The 20,654-nt window shown below is 55.8% G+C and overlaps 1 protein-coding gene across 1 annotated transcript in view; it reads right to left on the bottom strand.

Moving 5' to 3' along the window:
- Nucleotides 1-20,654, bottom strand: part of CPAMD8 (C3 and PZP like, alpha-2-macroglobulin domain containing 8) — a 66,867-nt gene that overhangs the window by 2,213 nt on the left and 44,000 nt on the right. Inside the window, 19 exon segments of the mRNA XM_015586310.1 lie at nucleotides 1,803-1,917; nucleotides 2,672-2,881; nucleotides 3,519-3,629; nucleotides 3,717-3,822; nucleotides 4,562-4,636; nucleotides 5,509-5,596; nucleotides 7,179-7,363; nucleotides 8,019-8,081; nucleotides 8,170-8,325; nucleotides 8,722-8,858; nucleotides 8,949-9,035; nucleotides 10,081-10,246; nucleotides 11,060-11,134; nucleotides 11,273-11,429; nucleotides 14,404-14,485; nucleotides 15,664-15,840; nucleotides 17,423-17,648; nucleotides 18,269-18,567; nucleotides 20,291-20,342. Of these exon segments, the coding sequence (XP_015441796.1) occupies nucleotides 1,803-1,917; nucleotides 2,672-2,881; nucleotides 3,519-3,629; nucleotides 3,717-3,822; nucleotides 4,562-4,636; nucleotides 5,509-5,596; nucleotides 7,179-7,363; nucleotides 8,019-8,081; nucleotides 8,170-8,325; nucleotides 8,722-8,858; nucleotides 8,949-9,035; nucleotides 10,081-10,246; nucleotides 11,060-11,134; nucleotides 11,273-11,429; nucleotides 14,404-14,485; nucleotides 15,664-15,840; nucleotides 17,423-17,648; nucleotides 18,269-18,567; nucleotides 20,291-20,342 (2,567 nt within the window).

The raw sequence follows: 20,654 nt of genomic DNA on the forward strand, positions 1-20,654 counted from the left end.
CCTGCGATGACAATTACACAGGGAGGAGAGATGAGCGGCTGTGGAGTGGAGGTGGGGGGATCCCTGAAGTGACAGGCTGTTCTGCGTCCTGACTGGGGTCACGATGACACAAATCTACAGGTGAGGAAAAACTGCAGACCCAATTGCAAACAAGTGCGTGCGAAAGCGGTGACACGGGGAGTGGTGAGACAGGCGGCTTGCATCAGTGTTACTATCCCGACGTCACATCGCGCTCTCGCTCTGCGAGATGTCACCACTGGGTGGAGACTGAGATCTCTGTTATTTCTTACAACTATCTGTGAACCTATGATGATCTCAAATTTAGAAGTTTAATAAAAATCCCCCCTTCAAAAGGAAAACAGAAGCAGACCCCTAGGAAGGCAGTGGAGAGAGCTGGCAACACTCGGGAGAGTGTAAAGCTGTACACATGACAGGGACAGCATGAGGGATGGGTGATGACAAAAAATGGAGACACGAGGCTTCAAAGGTGATACCTTTTTTGGCGAAGTGGTACAATATTCACGCCAAGTAGACTGAAAAGTTTAAGGACAGTGATCCGCAGAGCTACCACTAAGATAAATAAGTCTACAATGCTGAATTAAATGGAATTCTAAAAAAATATTCAATTAACTCAAAAGAGGGTATGACAAGAAGAACAGAGGGGATAAAATAAAAATATCGCAACAGTAGTCCCAAACCCAACCCTGTAATATTGACTAATATAATCAATAATTATAGTGAATGCATGTGGACTAAACCCAGTGCCTGGTGCTAAATGGCACAGCCCTGAAGCTCTGGGGCTTTGGTGGGTGCTGATGGAAAAGTGTTCCTGCTGGGTTTTCTGAGTGGGGATGAGGACCAGCCTTTGCCACCAACATGGGGTGGATAATACCCTTGTCAAGGAAGTCGGGCCTCAGAGGACAGAGCATGAGGCCTGACGGTATAGTCAGCCCCAAGGACCGGACACATACCTGAGCTGATAAATCGACCCACTGCTTAAACCTCTTGAGGGGAGTTTGCTGTAACTTATACCTGAAAGGCTGACTTTCTCCAGAAAGTCTGTCCAGAAGCCCCCTCCCAGCCTCACCTCACAGGGCTCTCTGGTCTGACCACTCTCTTAAGGTGACAAAGATTCTCTCATTGACTTAACCCCTGGGCTCTTTTTCAACTAGGTCTCCCTCCAGTTTTGGACTTCCATGTTCATCTCAGCATCGTCCAGTTGTAGCAAGAACTCTGCTAAGTCGGTTTAGCCAGAATCCCCACCCTCCATATCTAATCGGGTTCCTCCTCCCTCTCTGTCCCCCAGGGGGTGATGTCTGACCATCTGGCCTACCTTCAGCAAGAATCCCATTGGGTGCTCAGCCAGAGTCCCCCTTACCCCTGATGTTTCCTCTTAGTAATTTTCTATCCACTGACCCCCCTACTCCACTCCTTAGTTATAATCCACCACTTCCTCTTCTATTTGGAATTGGGTCCAATCTCTCTTCCCACTGCAAGACTCCTTCTACTTATCTCGATACCTCCCCACCCTGAATAAAGTCCTCCCTGCTTGATGAATAATCTTTTCTTTAACGGTGGTCCTTAGTCCAGTGGGTCCCCGGCAGGGGTCTGTCCTGGGGTCACTCAGCTTCACCCTGCACATACGGGCTGTTCTCTGATGTGTGTTGGGTGGACTTGGGTGGGAGAGACGGGATACCCCGGTTCATTCTGGAAAGCTGCAGGCTGACCCCACCATTGTCACTCCCACTCCCAGCCCGGGTCCAGGGCAAATGCGGGATGTTGGGAATGGGCCCAGCTCTCACCTGTCCTCCGCCTCCCCCTCCAAGTCCAAGGCCTCATGGCTCCCTGCCAGGTGCCCAGAGTCCAGGGGGGCCAGGTCATAGTTGAAGTTGTAAGCAGAGGCTGGCGTCGGCTGCTCTGGAAAGAAGGGACTTAGTAGGTCAAGGGCGCTGGAGGGGGAGGACTTGAATGGCAGACAGCCCAGGCCAGAGGAGTGGGGGTAGATTAACGGCCCAGAATAACAGACAGAAAGTGAGAGGTCACGAGAGGGGGTAAGGGACACCGAGATCAGAGATGAGGAGATTCAGAAAGGCACAAAATTAGGGTGGGGTGTGGAGAGACTTAGCAAGACTGAGAAGGAGATGTGAAGAGATGCAGATGTCAAGAAACTGAGATTGGGGAAGACAGGAAGCCATAGGAACAGCGAGATGGAGACTGGGGGGAGAGCTGCAGGGGCCACAAATAGGGGGGAAGCTGAGGAGACGGGAGAGAGACAGAGGGAGCTGGGGTCAGGAGCGGGAGGAGAGACACAGACCCCCTGGGGGAGGGTGAGGAAGTGAGGGACTTTGAGTTGGGAGGGGCGCTGTAGGGAGAAGAAAAAAGTTCAGTGGGAGGAGAGTTGTTTGTGTGTGAGCGGGGAGACACAGGCATGCAGGAACCAGGAGTGTGGGTAGGGAGGCCTTGTTTAACCACCACAAAAGCAGGGGCTGCTCAGCCAGGCGGTGACCAGAGGGAAGGGCATTGAACAGGAGAGGTGATGCAGGACCCGGTGGACGAGGTGATGGAGAGAAGATAATGTGATGGAGAGAATAAAGTGTGATGGAGAACATGGGGCGAAGCACCCTGGGGGCGAGGATTGGATCCCCAAGGCCGGGCGCGGGTGGGTCCTCACCGAGGGCGCAGCGGCCAAGGGGCGCGGGCTCCAGCCTCTCGCGCCCGCGGCAGGCGGCCTCCTGCAGAAGACAGGCGCTGGCATACACGACACCGTCGGAGCCGCACACCGGATCCCCGCCGGCGCCACAGTCGCGGGCGCAGCCACAGCGTGTGATTGTCTCTCCCTCTTCCAGGGCGGCCGCAGGGCCCCGCTCGCCAGGAGACCAGCCTAGCGGAGGAGACGAAGTCGGTAGGGCCCAAGGAACCGCACCCTCCTCCCCGCCCCATCGCTCCCCCGCTCCCCCTTCCCCGCCTGTGTCTCTCTCATCGGGCCTGGGTCGGGAACAGGTCCCTGAGGGTCTGGGAGCACCCCCACCCAAGTGTGGGGACTGGACCGCGGCCGTTCCCCACACTTGGGGGAGGCCCCGAGCCTTGACCTACTGTAATTTCTTTCAAGTATTTCCATAGTACTTACTAAATTTTAAAAATCTTTTTAAATTTAAATTTAAAAGCAATCTAAACTCATTTCAGTAAGTTCGCAAAACAAAGAAAAGGGCCTGGGGGTACCCTCAGCCCCTGGCAGCTACTCTGCGATCACGGGGAGGGCCCCGCAGTCTCCACACACTCAGGATTGTGGGGGAGGGGGAGGCAAGGGCTCTCTTCTGAGCCTCCCTCTGCTACCCTGCACGCCCCCACCCCCGCTAAGCCCCGCCCCGCCGTGCCGAACGCACCCTTGACCGAGACCGGTCCTCCTCCGCCAGGCCAGTCCCTTTCCCCGCCCTGTCTCAGCTCCGAGCGTAAGGCGCTCCCTGACGCCCGCGGGTGGGGTCGGGGTGGCGGCCGGGGCAGTGGCCCCGCGCACTCACCCGGGCCCTGTGCCGCGGAGCGCTCCACCTCGTTGCACTCGGGACCCGCGCACAGCTCCCGGGCGAGCGGGCTGTGCGCGCTGACGTTGTAGAAGCGTGTGGCTTCAAAGGCTGCAGGAGGAGGGGGACCGGTGACCATGTGACGGGGTGACAGGGTGAAGGGCCGAGCTGGGGTGCGAGAGGGCAGCGCGGGCCTACCAGGCTCATAGTAGTCGTACACGGAGACAGGCAGTGCGGATGTCCTCCCCACGACGTGCTCGCGGAGCGCGCGGAACCCTATGCACGTCAGGCACCGGCTGGGGACCTGCGGGGCGGCAGGCGGCTCAGGCTTGGCCGAGGCCACTAGGCCCCGGGCCTGAGCTCTGGCCTCCATGCTCTGCGGCACCCCAAAGCATGGGCCCAGAACTGGCTGATTTCAGGGTACCCAGGAGGTGTGAAACACAGACACCTGGCCCCATTTCAGTTCCTTGGGTCCTTCCCTCCCCTCTAGGAAAATATCTCAGCTGGGTTTCCAAGGCTCCCACTCCTGCAGCAGGGGCCCTTCCGTGTGTCTGGCATTTAGTACATTCACAATGTTGTGTAACCATCACCTCTAGTTCCAGAACATTTTCATCACTCCGAAGGAGACCTCGTCCTCATTAGCAGTCACTCCCCCCACCCCCATCTCCTGGCAACCACCAATCTGCTTTCTTTCTCAACGGATTTGCCTGTTCTGGACAGTGCATATCAATGAGATCACATATTGTGTGCATTTTTGTATCTGGCCTCTCTCACTCAGCATGTTTTCGAGGTTTAGTGCTTTACTCCTTTTTATGCCTGAATACTATTCCACCCACTCCCAACTTTTCCCACCAAAACCAGCTGGCTGAGGCACCCTGCCATCAGCCATACCAGCTCTGCCTGGATTGACTTTCCCAGGTTTTTCTTTTTTTTTTTTTCATGGTATGAGATAGTTGGAGGAATCATACTGGGTCATGACAGCTGTGCCCTCACTAATCTGGGTTCTGGGGAGGTCTCTGCCCACCGCCCCCGGCCAGCAGTACCTCATCAAAGTAGAAGAGAACTCTGCGTCCAGCCACCTCATACCTCTTCAGCTCCACGTGCTGGTCAAGGAGCAGCTGGCGAGGAAGCCAGAGAGGTCAGGGTCTGCTGGCTTCTCTGGCCCCAGTGCTTCCTCCCCCTTCCCACCCGATGTCTGTGGGGCCCACACTGGTCAGTGGGAGGCAGGCCCAAGGAAGCTGAGGCCCCAGAAGCTGAGAGTTTTGCCCATTGTCATCAACAAGTCCCCATTGCATGAGTCCAGGGGATGGCCATCAGCTGTCCTCAGGTCCTGCTGGCCTCCCAGCCCAGAATAAGTCACCTAAGGCTGGTTACTCCCATTCTAAGCACCCGCCTCCCTGCCCTTCCCTGCAGCCTCCTCTGATCCAGATCCAGCCCCAGCCCAGGCCAGGCCTCCCTGTCACCTGTTCCTGCCTCACCTGCACCATGTGACCACCACTCCCCCAGCCCACCTTTTTTCATTTTTTTGACACAATACCCTTCTCTTGCCCCAGAGCCTCTATGCTGGTCACCTGCTTCCCCTGATGCCTAGCCCAGCCTCCCTGATCATCCCCACCCCAGGACAGGCCCCACTATCCTGCTTCGCCCTCCCCACACTGTATACCTCCTCGGGACCAGGCAAGACAGCCTCCCACTTTGTGCACCGCCCCCCACAAAAGGGGACATAAAATGGGTCTGTCTTGAAGGAAGTCTGCTGAAGACCTCCACAGCAAGGATAACAGTCAGGTGGCCCAGTGGGAGACTCACCTGTCTGAGAGCCTCCACCCTATCCCACCCACCCCTCCGCAGGTGGCTGACTCAAAAACACCAAATTTGCCCAGAAAAGAAAAAAACAACCGACTCATTTTATGAAGGGCTGGGAATTTGCAATCTGAGATGGACTGCCAGCCAGAGAAGCCCGCCTGGCTCCTGACTGTTGGCGCTGCCTCACCTGCTCCAGGCTCTCCATGTCCACGCGGAAGCCCGACAGCAGGGGCACCTCCAGGACAGCCATGTTGGAGGACCCTGCATGCAGCCACCTTCCAATGAGAGGAGAGCCAGTCCTTGAACTCAAGCCCTATGGTGGAATTCATGACCCCTCTGCCCCACAACCCCCACACAGCTGACATCCTGCCCTGGGCCTGGCTGGCAGGCCATCTGCACACATGTGGTTTGCTGAGTCATCAGTCAGCCCATTTCACAGCTGAGACACTAAGGCCATAAGGAGAGGGCCTTGCTGCGGGTTCTGGGCCATGTTTTGTCCCTAACTCCATGCTGTGCCTCCAGCATGGGAGACTAGGTGACTAAGGAAACCCAGTCATTCTCCAGTGTCATCCCTCAGTGTCCCCATCTGTAACACAGAGTGTGGTATTTGGCCTCTTGGGCTTGCTACATGCCAGGCCCTCCCCTGTGCTGGGTGCTGGAGGAAAGCTGACATTCAGAGAGGAACCTGAAGACTCTGGGGTGGCCAAAGCTGCGGGGCAGACTTCCTGCAGGGTGAGGCCTGAGTGAGCCCATATCTGGATGGCACACAGTGAGGTTTTTTTAACATATATGAGGGAAGAAAAAAGGTGTCCCCAGCAGTCGTGATGGGGCCAGATAGTTGGGGCCAGTCCAGCTGTTTCCTGCTCCCCTGCCCTATTGAATTGACAGCAGACTGAGGGTCAAGGTCGGGGCAGGTGCCTAGAAGGGCTGTGGCTGCTGTGGCAAACAAGGAAGTCTGCTGAAGACCTCCACTGCAAGGATAACAGTCAGGTGGCCCAGATGGTCCCCAAACCATCACCATGGCAACAACCATCTTCATGGGCAGCTGCACATGCCTCCCTGAGGACCCACTGTGGCCCAGTCCTGCGGTCACCCTCAAGAAACCAAGAGTCTGGAGCTGGTTCATCATTCAGGGGCCACAAACAGCCACCCTACTGGCCAGCCTGCCCCACTGTCACTGGGGAGTGCTGCATCCATTCAGAAGGTTCATTCTCTTCACTCATGTCAAAAACCATCTGTCATGTCACTAACATTAAGCTTTTTTATTGTGATGTAAATGCCTGACATTAAACTTTTGATTGTGGAGGCATCTATTTCAAAGACATTGGTCTCAAATGAACTTTTGCCAGCTGAATGACATAGCTTCTAGATAAGGAGCCAGGCTGCCCTCAACCATGGAGGTCCCCTTTCAGAAAGCCCTGGGTGACCTATTAACTGACTGCTTGAATGACCCTGATTCTCCCTTCTCACACCCTAGTTCCCACTCATGTTAACCCTAGATACCCCAACCTTGGACTCCAATAAAGGCAGAACCCCAGGGGTGTGCTTTTTCTTTCTCTCTTCCCACGACTTCGTTGTGTGGCCCCAGGCATGCTGTGTACCCTCCAGGACCTGTCAGTAATAAACCTTGATTTTTGTTCCCTGACGGCTGTGGCTGAGATGCATCCTACGATCACAAGACCCTCAAGAGCTGGTGGAGCCTGTGCAGCCTGTCAGTGAAATGTCCGTGGGGCTGGCCGCAAGTGGCTGGGCCCAGGTGAGCGCCCCAAGAATTCACAGCTGCTGTATTTCACTACTGATGATAGACTGGGACCAAAACAAAACACCACCCCCTAAGCACAGGGCAGATGGCCTTACCTGGTGCACACCTCCAGGGTCACCTGGTAGTCTTGGCGATGCTGGTCAGCCGCTGGGTCATCATCATCTGCCGAGGAGGCTGGGGCTGGGGGCTGGGGCTGCTCAGCCTCAGGCTCCCGGAGACTCATGAGCAGCTGGAAGGCCGGCTTGGCCACCGGGTCTGGCACGTTGTAAGTGACGTCAATCTGGGGGATGTGGGAGGACCGAGGCTTAGGGGCCCTCCAGGTGGAGGAGGGAGAGTCAGAGTAGGGGAAGGTGGGGGACAGCCCACTGATGGTGACAGTGACATCAGTGACAGTTCCAAGAACTACTATTCTATTTAGCCTAGAAACAGCCGAAGCAGGTATATATCCAACCATTATCCCATTTTTATGCATCTCAAGCCCAGGTCTGTCTACCTCCAGGGCCCTCCTTCCTATCCACTGTGCTGTCTGAACTCCCATTTCAGAGATGGGAAGGCTGAGGCTGCGAGGGTCTCCAGGCAGACTTGCCCTTTCCCTATTAGCCAGAGCCCATGAGGCCAGTCTGCTCCAGCCCAGAGCTCAGCTAAACCCTAGGACCCAGTGATGAAGGGGCTATGGTGAGGGCCAAGCCTAGGCCAGTCAAATAGATCTTCCTGGGGGAATCTCATGCCCAAGGGAACATGTGGTCACCTGCCTTGGGCCCTGCCTTGGGCAGGGTGGGCTGAATATTGGAAGCTGATAGTCTGCCCTGGGGCCTCTCATTCACACACATGCACCCCACACAGCCTGATCCAATGCTGAGCTTGGAGCCCTGACCGGCCCCTCCCGGGGTCCTAGTTTCCAGATGCCACTGTGTCTGCTCTCCCTGCAGCCTCACCTGCATCAGGCAGCAGCCTTCACCCTTGGCGCTCACAAACAGCCCCGTAGGGAGGCTGGGGATCTGGGGAGAGAAGACGCCGTGATTCTCCCACAGACACACGTGGACAGGCAGGCAGCTGTCCCCCACCCCCAGCCCTGGGAACACACACCGCCGCTGTCTGCAGAACCCTCTGGTTGGCCCTGTGCAGCTCGAAGGTCTCCTGGTAGTCCAGGTTGGTGGAGGCCAGGGAGACGGTGAGGTTGACACCGCCAGCGTAGGACAAGATGGCATACTCTGCCAAGGCCTGCAGAGCTACGCAGGTGTCCTGGGGACAGAAGGGAGGCTGCTCTCAGCCCCAGGACCGGGCTGGCCAGTGGTCCCTCTGTCCCTGTTTTAGGAGATCTGGCCCATGTCAAGGGCACCACGGATTCTCTCTAGAGGCCAGGGACCTATGAGGCTGGAATGGAGAGCTGACCCGATGCAGGCACCCTTGGACCTGGGGCCCTACCTAGACAGTGGGTAGGCATCTCCCCGGAGGCAGGGCTGGCTCCCTGTCCCAGAGCCAAATACAACTGTCCCTCAGGCCTTCTCTTAGACTTCCTGTCCCCAGGGGCTGCAGACAAGGGGCCTTCCTAGGACTTGAAACACTGGTGGCCCAGAGCCTGGATCATAGTGGCCCCTCCCAGACCCAAGCCACTCCCTCTGGCCCTGCCTGGCTCACCTGAGTGGAAGAGAAGCCCCCAAGTGCGTTCCGCTGCTGGGACAGCCACTTCACCACAGGCAGGGCAGTGGCCACGTCGCCCAGGAGTGTGTAGGTCAGCAGAGCGTAGGCGGTCATTTCTATCTCGGCTGAGGCCACTGCAACGAAAGAGGCAGCTGAGGCCCTTTCAAGGCCAGGACCCAAAACCCAGCTCCCAAAGCAGGCAGCAGGGGAGGGGCAAGCAGTACCTGCCTGAGAGACCCCATCACTGAAGCTCAGGAAGGCATCCTTGTCCCCATCCCGGGAACCCGTCAGGCTCCAGTGGGTGACTCCATCTGTAAGGCCAGGACAGGTCAGAGGCCACACTCCACTCCATGCTCAGCCTGTCATCCCACGGTGGGCATCAGTGCATACGGTCTCAAGAAGAGACCCCAAGACTGGACCCCAGTGGGAGAAGGGTACCAGGAGATGGCTGGGACTGGAAAGGCCCTGGGACTCTGTCTCAGATCTGCAACTGTGTGACAGCCCAGACCCTCCTGCATCCCTGGCAAACCTCTCTAATCAATGGCCTCCCTCCTGGCTAAGCTGTGATGTGTCTCCAGGTGTCCCCGCTTAGTGCCCATGAAGTCACTCCCCACTTGCAAAGGCGCCAAGGATTCTGAGCTCATGGGAGCTGTAAAAGGCCCTCAAAGCCAGCTAGAAACCAGCCACCCCCACTTCCTGTCCTGAGCATTTAGTCCCGAATAGACACCATCCTCCAGGTGGTTGGTTTCAGAATATTCCTTTTTTTTTTCCCCAACTCTTCAGGTGATGTCTTAATCAGAAAAGCTGGATGGAAACTCAGCCTTAATCCAGCTGCTGGGAATATGGGGGGTGGGCAAGGCCAGGGGCTGGTAGGAGGGGACTCAGTTTGGGTGCACTCAGAGAAGTCATAGCTTAGCGACTGGGGCTCTCTGAACACAGTGGGGTCATTTTGTAGCTGAGGATTCTGACACCCTGAAGATGGAAAAGCTTTCTGAAGCTCGCTCAGTGATGGGGGCGAGGTGGAGGCCAGCCACAGTCCTCCCCTGCCTCCCAGCAGCCTGTAGCGGATGGTTTCCGGGAAGCCTGGAGGAGCCTCTGCCGGGAATCCCTGAGCACTGTCCTCTCTGTTGGGCGAGGTCAGTATCCCCTATTTCACAGGGGAAGAAAGTGACACTCTGGCTTAAACCACATCATTAAATGAAGCCACTAGGAGGTGCAATAATAAATAATATAATAAAATAAAGCGAGCAAAAGATGTCTCCTTACTCTATGCATGTGCTCATAAGCTGCTTCCTGGGGCCCACAGTGGGCGGGCCCGGCACTGTGGCTGCTAGGGTGGCAGACGGGGCCACCTACCCTGAGTGATGGCCAGGCTGCGGAGCTTTCGCAGGGCTGCGGGGAACACGGGGCTACGGAGCAGGGTCAGTGCGTAGGCGGTCAGGGCACTGATGTAGGGGTCCGAGACCAGGGCCACGCTGGACTCCAGGAAGTGCTGGGCTCTGGCAATGGCAGCCGCCTCTTCCTGTGGAGTGGGTGGGAGGTGGAGCCCTGGGAACTACCCTGCCCTGCCCACCACCCACCACCCACCTGCAGATTCCCCGGCATGCCTGGGAGAGCGCTGGACAGCCTGCAGCCCCTCGCTTTGCATCCTTCTGGGGCTCCCATCACCTGCAGCCCCGGTTTTCAAATCCCCATCCCCTTTCTTTTATGTTGGCACCAACTTTTCCCAAACAAAGTCTGAGCATAGCAGATCAACCCAGAGAAGCTCTGGGAAAAACAGGCAGAGCCCCGGCCCCCCACTCCACCCCACTTTATCACCAAGCTGGCTTCTAAGTCATACTGCTCAGGCACTCCTCGTCCTTCAGGCCTCAGCTCAGCTGTTGCCTCCTTCAGGAAGTCCACCAACCCTGATCATGCTCGGCCCCACCCCAAGGTGGAGGACAGAAACACAGTCCACCGTGTAGTGATGGGCTAGTTCAGGGAAGCTGCCCAATAATAATGGTTACATGGAAAAATGGGTGATTAGAAACATTAATAAGTTTAGCAACTGAGCAATGGTGTTCCTGTGGGCACCGGTGGAGCCAAGGAATTAAGGTGACTCTGCTTTAAGATCGCAGAAAGAAGCTTCTCCCAAAGCTTTCCATCTTTAGATCAGATCACAGCGTGGAACTGCCGCAAAGGCGCGGTGTTGAGATGTGCCACATGCCTCCCAGGTCACGTGCCAGGAATGACAACAGCCGGTGACCCAGACCCTAGGCCTGGCCCACACAAGGCCTGTAGGGGAACCCACACACTTATTCCTCCAGCCAGATCTCCCGGGCCCCTCTGTGCTCACCTCTGAGGCCGTGCCCATCTCCAGGAGTGCAGCCACCACGTAGGCTGTCAGTGGGACTGTGCCATGGATCCCGCCCTGGAAGAGGATGCTCAGGCTTCACCTGGAGCCAGAGGGGACGGCCCCCACCACACAGCCCCCAGCAGCACCAGGAGCAGGCGGGGTGGGGCCAAGGCACGGAAGGAGGACCAAGAAGCAGCCGGAGAGGCTGTTAACCTGGATGTCCTTGTTCAGAATCCTGCCCACGGCCGGGAAGGAGCCGTCCGCCCGCTGTTGCCGGATAATCCAGCCCTTGGCGGCCGCCAGTTCTCGTGGGTCAATAAAGATGAAGCTGCGTGCCTGGGCGAAGGACTTCAAGACAAAGGCTGTGAGCCTGAAACAGGATCAGGAGGGGACAGGAGGTTGCAGAACAGGTCCCCTGCAATGTGCCCCCAGAGGGATTGTGGTATGCTCCCTGCATTGCCCCAAGCCTCCGCTTCCTCATCTATAAGATGGGAGGGTCCAGTCTGCCCTCGCAGGGCTGTTGAAAGCACTTGATGGAAGTATGTGAGCACCTAGCTAGCCCGATGATGGAGCAGTTTACCTGTCTGGATCCTCCCAGCCCACCGGTACCCAGGTCTGTTCCTTGCCTGGCACTCTCAGCCTTTCTATGATCTGGTCCAGTCCCACCTCCCCCTGCCAGGTGTAGGAGACTTTCCTTTTTGCCCCTCCACAAGCTTCCCCCGAAAGATCCCCAGTCTTGCTGAGAGATCCCAGGTCTTGCTTGGGAACTGGCAGCCAGGTGCCTTGGATGCTTGCACCCCTCTGTGGCCCTAGCCAGCCATAGTTATGGGCATTCCAGTCCCCAGGCCTGCTCATGGCTTTGGAATGAGATGATGCTGAGAGCAGCTGCAGCCATTTGCCACCACAAGGGAAGCAGCCACCCTTTACTCCCTAAGGAGTCCATAGGGAGTAAAGGGAAAAGCCAGGGCCCCTGATGCATTGTGGGGCTGCCAGACCAGCCAGCCCAAAGCCTGCCTGCCCAGCACTGCGGTGTGAACTGACATTCAGAATTGCTTTTCAGACAGTTTTCTGTTGCTTGCTTCAGTTACTCCATCCAAGCCCTGGATGTATCATGTTCCCTCTCCCTCCTTCACAGGATGAGGTACCACTTGTCTCTGAATGCTCAGCCTGGGGTTCTCTCCCCAGAGGGCACCTGCAGTCTGGGATAGGTGCCTCTGGAGCCCCCAGAACCGCCCCCCAGGACCCGCAACTCCCACAGCCTTGCTTCTGTGTCACTGCTGCCCATTCTCAGCATCAGGACACCCCCTGGCTCCTGTCTCCCAGGCCTACCCTGCCCCATGGCTTGCTTTGCACGTAGCAGCCAGAGGGATTCCAACCCTGTGTAAGTGGCTGGGACTGGGGCAAAGATGGAACTCAGCTGCCCACGTGCTGGGAACTGTGACATTCCCGCATTCTGCTACATGGTTCTCTTTTCCATTCTTAAAACACAAATAGGGATAAATAAACTGGTACGACCTTATAATGGAACATAAAAACATGAACTATCAAGCCATGATACGACATGGAGGAACTGCCAAGCGGAAGAAGCCAGTCTGAAAAGGGCAGACTGTCTGTCTATTCCAACTCTATGACGTCCTGGAAAAGGCAAAACCATGGAGACAGTCAAAAGATCAGTCCGTAGTTGCCAGGGGTGGAGGGCGGAGCACAGGGGATTTTTAGGGCCGTGAAAGTACTGTATATGATACTGTAATGGTGGATCCGTGACAGTGTACATTGTCCAAACCCACAGAATGTACAACACCAAGAGTGAACCCAAATGTAAACTGTGGACCTTAGTTAATAATTACATAGTAATATTGGTTCATCAAATGTAAGACTAAGAACGGGGCCTGGCACAAAGCAGCACTCGTTGAACGAATGAACGAACGAACGAACGAACAAATGAATAAATGAATGAACATTGGATGTACAGAAACCCATCAATAACAGATCAGCGCTGGATCCTCCCAAGTTATTAGAGAGAGGCACTAACAGGGTGTCTGTCCCTGTGGGTACCGAGCACGGCACTGAGCACGTCCATACTCCTATCCCCACTGCTTCTTAGATCCTGCTCAGAGAGGTTGGGATCTGGTCTAAGGCCACACGGTTCACGAGGCAGAGCCCGGGTTTCCCCACCTCCAGGGTGGATGCTGCTGCCACCGCCTATGCTTCCTGCACCCTTGTCCTACAGGGACTTTTGCCAAGGGAGGAGGGGAGCGAAAACTTCTGGGTGTTACTCCTCCGCCACTAGGGTGGAACTGGTCTTGTTCGCACTGTGTGTGCATGTCCACAAAGGGAGGATACACGCTAATCCTGTCCAGCACAGGCCCCTGGGGGCTGCTGGGGCTTGGCCAGCTTTCAGAGAGTGAATCAGTGGCTTTGGCCGTCCCCAGGGTGAAAGGGGGCCTCTGCTTGCCAGGGCATGACTGTGGCCTTGCATCAAGGGCTGTCAGCAAGGCAGGACCTTGGGACTAGAACTGGGACAGTGGACGGGCTGCTGGGGGATGGGAGGCTGGGCAGGTCACCATACCTGAACCCCTCTGGAGACAAGCAAGTGACACTGAACACTGCAGAGCTCAGCCAGGCGTGTCCCCATTCCCCTGGCACTGTGGCTGTGCAGTGGACACCGTTGGTTTAAGGCAGAACAGTCTCCATGCTCACAGCTGCTGCAGGTGCCATCAGGTTGGTACTCTGGGAGAGGGAGGCCCCCTGGGGATAACTGGGGGTGCCCCATAGTCTCCGTAAGCTCCAAATCCATGATGATGCCACAAACTGCCGTGGTCCGAGGACCCAAGGGAAAAAAATCCAGGTGGACCCTGTCCCCTACTGGACTCTCCCTGCCTTGGTCACCCCCAAAATCAGAGGGAGCTGCTTTGCAAGGGAAACTAGGCTCCAGGACACTACTCCCATACACCCCGACCCAGGCCTCAAGACAGCGGTCTGGCCTGCCTCAGCCCAACCCTTCCTGCTCAGAGTCACCCCCACTTCCAGGTCCAGTGGGCTCTGAGGAGGCCCAGAGTGCCCAGGACGTGCTCCCGAGGGGCCGGAGAGCAGAGGCTCAGTTCCCGGTGCTGTGGCAACAAGAGCACCTGTCGCCACCACTCCCGCCACATCCAGGGCCGGCGAGCCTCCTGCACTCATCCCTCCGAACCCTGGGGCTGGCACCACGCTGCCCCTATTTCCCAGGCAGGCTCCTTTTCACCCTGGGAATCAGGCCCTGAGAGTCCTGGCCTCGCTGTGCTGGACATGAGGCCGTGGCTGCAGGCCGGGGAGCCTCTGTGGCAGTGCCAGGAGTGGGGACTCACCACATGCTTCCTGATGCATCCCGTTCACCAAAAGCACTGTAGGAACCATCCTGGTGTTTGTAGGTCAGCTGCCGCTGGTAGCCTGTGAGGCAAGCAGAGGGAACAGCACCCTCCTGAATGGTCTAGCCTGAGCCAGCCAACGTCCTACCCTGGGACCCCCAAACGATGCCACCGTATCCACATCTGGAATCCTTGAAACTGTCCCACGCTACATCTAGGGTCCTTGAAACCGCCCCATACCACATCTGGGGTCCTTGAAACTGCCCCCATACCACATCTGGAGTCCTTGAAAACATCAGGAGTGGCTGAAACCTCTGTTTTCCTGATGACCCCCCTCTGTGACTCTGGGTCAAACACCGGCCCTCAGTCCTGCCTGGTGGTTAGCGAAATGCACCATCTTAAAGCAACGCCCTCTGTCCCCGGGGGGTGGGGGCTGCTCTAACCACTGGAGCCAGGGCTTGGTATGCTCGGAGAACAGAAGGTGCCAGGGTGGCCAGAGCAGGGGAACAAGCGGGCCGGAGGCGGAGAGGTCAGTCAGGCAGCCCCCGGGGCCTCCATGCTGGGTGTTTTTTAGTGTGAGGGCAGCAGGGGGCATGGGCCGCATGAGCCCTGAAAGTGATTATGAACCAACACGTCCTGAGACCCAGCCATTCCACTCCAGCGATATTCAGACAGGTCATCATCTAGCCCACAACAGCGGTTGTGGTTCACAACAGCGCCGTTCTAAACGTCCTGAACTGGAACCTGCTCCCGTGGCCGTGCACAGACACGGCGACTGTCTCACAGCAGCGGGGGCGAAAGGACCACAGATTCCCTCAGCCTAGTGGGTGAGTCTTACAGAGCGTGGGGTGGGGACACACCGCGCATGCCACGGTATAGGGCACCGAGAGCAGCAGAGCTAATTGGAGCCGCTGAGGGCGAGGGAGTAAACCCGGAGCCGACTCCAACAGGGGCGTCAAAGGGAATTTTTCTTTTTTCTAAATGTTTTTTATAATGTTACTATATTGCTCTTATTGTTTAAAAAATCTACATTTTTAAAAGATGCTGTTCCTTTCCCTATGGCTGATTATCGGCATTCAGAGCCTTGTCCTCACAGGTGCAGATGCCAGGCTCCTGCTGACAGTGACAGATCGGGCCACCTGGAGTGGCCACTTTGTTTTTCTTCCTCCCCCCCTGCCACGCCTGGTGTGTGGGCTGCCCCCAGCCTGGTCATGGCTGCCTTCCTCTCCACACCCTCCACCCAGGCAGTTCCCCCAATACCTTGTACCAGGTAATCGGTGGTCTCCCTCTCCACATCGGGGCTGAGCTGCCGGGTTTTCTGAAGATACTTCAAGACAAAGACGTTGGGCGCAAAGTGGATCATGTTTTGCTCTCCACAGCCAAAGGGCAGCCGCAAGAGGTTGCCGAGGTGGTTCAGCGTTGGCCCCATGACGTCTCCTGGCAGGAAGGAAAAGAGGGCCAGGCTGGAAGCAGGCCTTGCCGGGTGCCCTGGTTATCCTAGGGACCACTTTCCCCAGCGGTGGGAGCCTGCTCGTGGCCTAACACCAGCCACCCCCACCTCTGACTGTTAGTGCTGCCCTTTGAAACTGAACTGCACCCCCTATCCACTCAGCCTACCTGGTCTCTCAGCTCTGGTGGCCACCTCCTACACATCTCCTCTCGTGTCCCTTAGTTTTAACTCAGGTGTCTTTTCTCTGCCTTTCCATTATGTTGAATGCTTTTTTTTTTCTTTCTAGCTTTTAAAACAGGTGCATTCAAGGCCATGAATTCCCCTCTAAGTATGACTTTGGCTGCATCTCACAAATGTAAACATATCAATATAGCCACCATATTCTAAATCATTCTAAATATATTTTTAACTTGTAATACAAAATGTGATTTTCTCTTTAACCACGAGTATTTTGATTTTTAATAAAAGTTTTCATACACGTGTGGTACTGTAGGCGCATTTTAAAGTTTTTTTTTTTCTTTTATTTCTGGTCTCCTCTGTTCTCATCCCTTCAGCACTTTTCCTCTTCTTGGCCTCTCTACCCCGAAAACTGCTGACGAGTCCTCCAGAACCCCCACTATTCCCTGATCGCACCTCCTTTCCTTCCGTGGCCTTTCCTCCTGCCCCACTGAGGCTGTCGCTGCTCCTGGGGCCTCCTCCTGCATCAGGGCCTGCCTGGCTACTTTCTCGTCACCCTCCTCTGGGTTTCCCAGCTTCTTCTCCACCCTTCTGCCCCACCGGCATACAGGTCTCAGGCTTCATCTCCGCCATCTCTGCCCATGTACCTCCTCCCCTACATCCCTCACCTCCATCTGGGCCACTCGCTCCCTCAGCCACTTCTGACTTGACCTCATGCTTCAGAAATTGTAAACTCCAGCATATTCTGATCCGGCCATAACCACCAACCTGCCCGAGTCCCAGGGCTTTTACCCTCTGATGTCAGAGACACCTGAGACCCCGTCATTCAGGTCTGCCTGACCCTTCTGGCCTCTCCCCGTCTCCCAACTTCCACCGTTGGATGATCACGCAGTCCTCACTTGCCACTCCCATGCCCAGGCCACGGGAGACAATCCCTAGAGACCCCTGGTCAGTCTCTTACCCCTACTCGGAAAATGTTCTGGATGTCCGCCTCTCTTACCAAGACCCCCAGGACCCCCGCTCCCCACCCTGTACCTCACCTGGCCTTTTGGTTGTCTTTTTACATTGCCCCAAACCCACTGCCCCCAGAGTTTATCACCTGGCCCTTGGGGTTACCCTACACAGGGCTTGTACTGGGTAGGTATAGACCTGCCTTCTTGGCCAGACTAGGAGCCCCTCAAGGGCGGGATTGGGGTCATTTCTGGGCCTGCCCCAGAGCCCGGCACAGAGAAGGCACTAGAAGCTGCTTATCAGGTAAGTAGGTGTGTGGCTGGAGGCCCCAGGGGCACAGGTCCGCAGCAAAGCCCAGTGTGAGACTGAGCCTGGAATGGCTACCTTGCACTTGGGCTCTTGCCCCCATCCTCCCCAAGCCAGGCTGTGGGGCAGACACACCTATGATGGAAGCAGTTGCCCGCTCAGACCCGGGGATGGCGCCGTGTGGGACCCCCAGGGTGAAGGCCTCACTGTAGCTCTCGTCTACCTCCATCTTCCTCCAGATGCGAAACTCGCCCATGGAGCCCCAGCCAGTGGAGAAGCCAATGAACTGAACCTCTGGTGCCCTGGGGAGGGTCCAGGCCATGATGACAGACTTGTTGGATGGCTCTGGACCGTAGCCAACCTGGAAAAAGAAGCCAAGGCTGCTGGGCGCTGGAAGGAAGCATGCAGTGGCACTCAGGCTGCAGTGACACAGGATAAAGGGCCATGGTGGGAGAAACTAGATGTCACCGCATCCATTAAGTGGCCAACAGAGACAAAAGCATGGCATCTGCGGGTTCCAAAGTGACCTGGTTCCCTAGAACCTCTAGGCCTTTGCACATGCTATTCCCTCTGCCTAGAACATCCTCCTCTCTGGTTTGCCTGCTGACCGCCTATTCCTGCTGAACTTATTCATACTTCAAAACCCAGTTTGGTTATGTCCTTCCGATAGGAAGCTTTGTTAGCTGCTCTTTCTCTATGTCCCTTCCTCTTAGCTCAGAGTGTTCCCAGCCCCCTATTTTCTTTCTCCCTGGCCACCTACCACCCCTCAGCTCCCCGATCCCTAGGCGCTCCCTCTGCCACAGCTCTCTGCCACGTTCTTTTTGTAAGAAACTCCACGAAGACTGTGAGCGACTTGAGATGGTCCCCTATATTTACTCTCCCTCCTGCCTGTTCCCCCCATCAGACCCGGACACAGCAGAAAGCAGCAAATGTCAGAGGACCACGAGGTTCCCATGTCCACCCCGGCCAGCCCAGCCATGCCTGGATACGCCCGCCACGCCAGCTGATCCAGAATGTTCTGAACTCATCCCAGGAGAGGATCTTGGCCGTGTGCGAGCTGGCCACAGGCTCACCCATCTTGCTGGTAGAGATCCAGGACCTGGTGTTCTGGTGTCCCCCCAGGACGATCTCGATCATGCCCGCCGTGTCCTGGGGCCCGGGGGACAAGGCCACACGGGCGTCATTGTGGGCTCGCACAGCCATGTCGAAACGGGTGAGGTGCTGTGGCCGCTGCACATACTGGAACTCATACTTGTTGGGTGTGGAGATATGGACTCTCTCTGGACAGAGGGAAGGAGAGAGGGTATTGTGGGGGCACCTAGAAAATGGGGACCACGGGGGACATGTCTCACTGTGGCTGGGCCAGCAGCTGCAGGAAGCATGACTGCTGGCTTAATGACAGCTTTGCCAATAGCACAACAAAGAAAAAATGCTCACAGGAATAAATACTATAAAAGATGCACACCACCTGTGTACTGGAAACTGTGAAACGCTGCTGAAACTAAAGAAGACCCAACTCAGTGGAGAGCTAGACCATGTCCATGCGTCAGAAGACAATGTGGCCATGATGTTAATTATCCCCCGAGTGGTTAACAGATGCCATGCAATCCCAATCAAAATCCTAGCGGGGTCTTTGGAGAAACTACAAAGCTGATTCCAGAATTTATATGGAAGCAGAAAAGACCTAGAAGAGGCAAAAATAAAGAAGAACCAAGTTCGAGGACTCACCCCATCTGACACTGAGATTTACTCGAAACCTACAGAAATCACGACAGTGTAGTTTTGGTGTCAACATAGATAAGTGCCCAATGGAAAAGAACGGGGAGTACCCAAATGGACCCACGCAGGTACGAACAACTGACTTTCAACACAGCTGCAGAGATGATTCCATAGAGAAAGGAAAACCTTTTCGAGAAATGGTGCTGAACAACTGGCTATGCAGAAAAATGAACTTTGATTCATCCCTGGCATGGTCTCCGAAAATTAACCCAAGATGGGACATAGCCACTTTATAAAAGTAAAACCTGAAACTGTAGAACTTCAAGAAGAAAACATAGGATTTGGCAAAGATTTCTTAGACAAATCAACAAAAAAGTAATCCACAAAAGGAAAAACTGAACATCAATCAAAATAAACAACTTCTGTCTTTGAAAGACACTATCAAGAGAATGAAGACAAGCCACAGAATGTCTTTGTAAAATGGTTTATCTGATTAAAGGACTAGTATGCAGAATATATATTCATGTTGAATGCCTTGGCAATGGGGAGGTGGTTAACCTGAGGGGTGGACATCACCCAGGGACTCCAGATCCTACGCTCTGCCTCCTGGCAAAGGCCCCTGGATGACAGCCAGGTGCCCAGCTTGGCCCAAGCTCCAAGCTGGACTGCTCCTAAGGCAAGACCTAGATGAGGAAGGGACAGCACCTCCCATAGGCAATCCACGCTCACGTCATGTTTCACCCAGCATTTCCCCGACCCCACTAAGGCAGAGGCGTGGATGGCCCTTCTCTGGCCACTTCGCTCACTGGGCACTCTCTGTACCTATTTCCTGTTCATGGATCATGTGCAGGTATGTCAATTTCAGAGGGATTGAGGTGGACCCCAGATCCCACACCCTCTGGAGCCCATTAATTTCCCATGTCCTCCTCTGCTACGCCAGTGTTCTGGGTCTCCTTCGTGCCCTTGACGTCACTCTAAGATCTCCCTTCCCAGGATGCTGCGCTCCTCACCCTAGGGCCCTGAGTTCAAGGACGCCACCCTCCTCCTGACTGCCGTCTCTTTTCTCTTTGACACCTGCAATCTACAATCTCGTTCACTCACTTCCTGCATAACGGATGCCCGGCCCCCACTCTGGCTATGGTTGTCCCCAGACAGGACATCTCAGTTCTCTGCTACTGGGTCCTCAGCCCCCAGGGACTGTGGGTGTCTACTTGGCAGCGGAAGAGCTGCAATAGTGCAGGGGAAAGGGCTGAAGTCCTCGGAAGGGTGGGCCCGGGGACTCACCATTGGGACAGAAGAAAGCACTGTAGGTGTACGTGTGGGGGTCTCCTTCGGGCTGAAACGGAGAAACAGGGAGAACTGAGTGTTGGCGGGCAGTCAGCGCAGGGGGGCAGTCGCCCTCCCATGGCAGTGGCTCTGATTCTGGACCCTGCGGGGTGATGCCAACATTGCAGGTGCACAGAAGGCTGGGCTATCCATCTCCCAGGCCCAGGTGAGGAAACGGAGGCTCCCTCCTCCTTCCTCTGGTTAAAGGAATTCATCGACCGCTCTTGGACTTGTCATGCTCCTCTCATCCCCGCCCGCCCCCCTGGCTACCCCATTTGTTTCAGTTCCCAGCCCAGCTTCTCCCTCTGGGCAGAGAACACGA

Source organism: Pteropus alecto, unplaced genomic scaffold, assembly GCF_000325575.1.
Source record: "Pteropus alecto unplaced genomic scaffold, ASM32557v1 scaffold160, whole genome shotgun sequence".
In the NCBI taxonomy this organism is placed as follows: domain Eukaryota; kingdom Metazoa; phylum Chordata; class Mammalia; order Chiroptera; family Pteropodidae; genus Pteropus; species Pteropus alecto.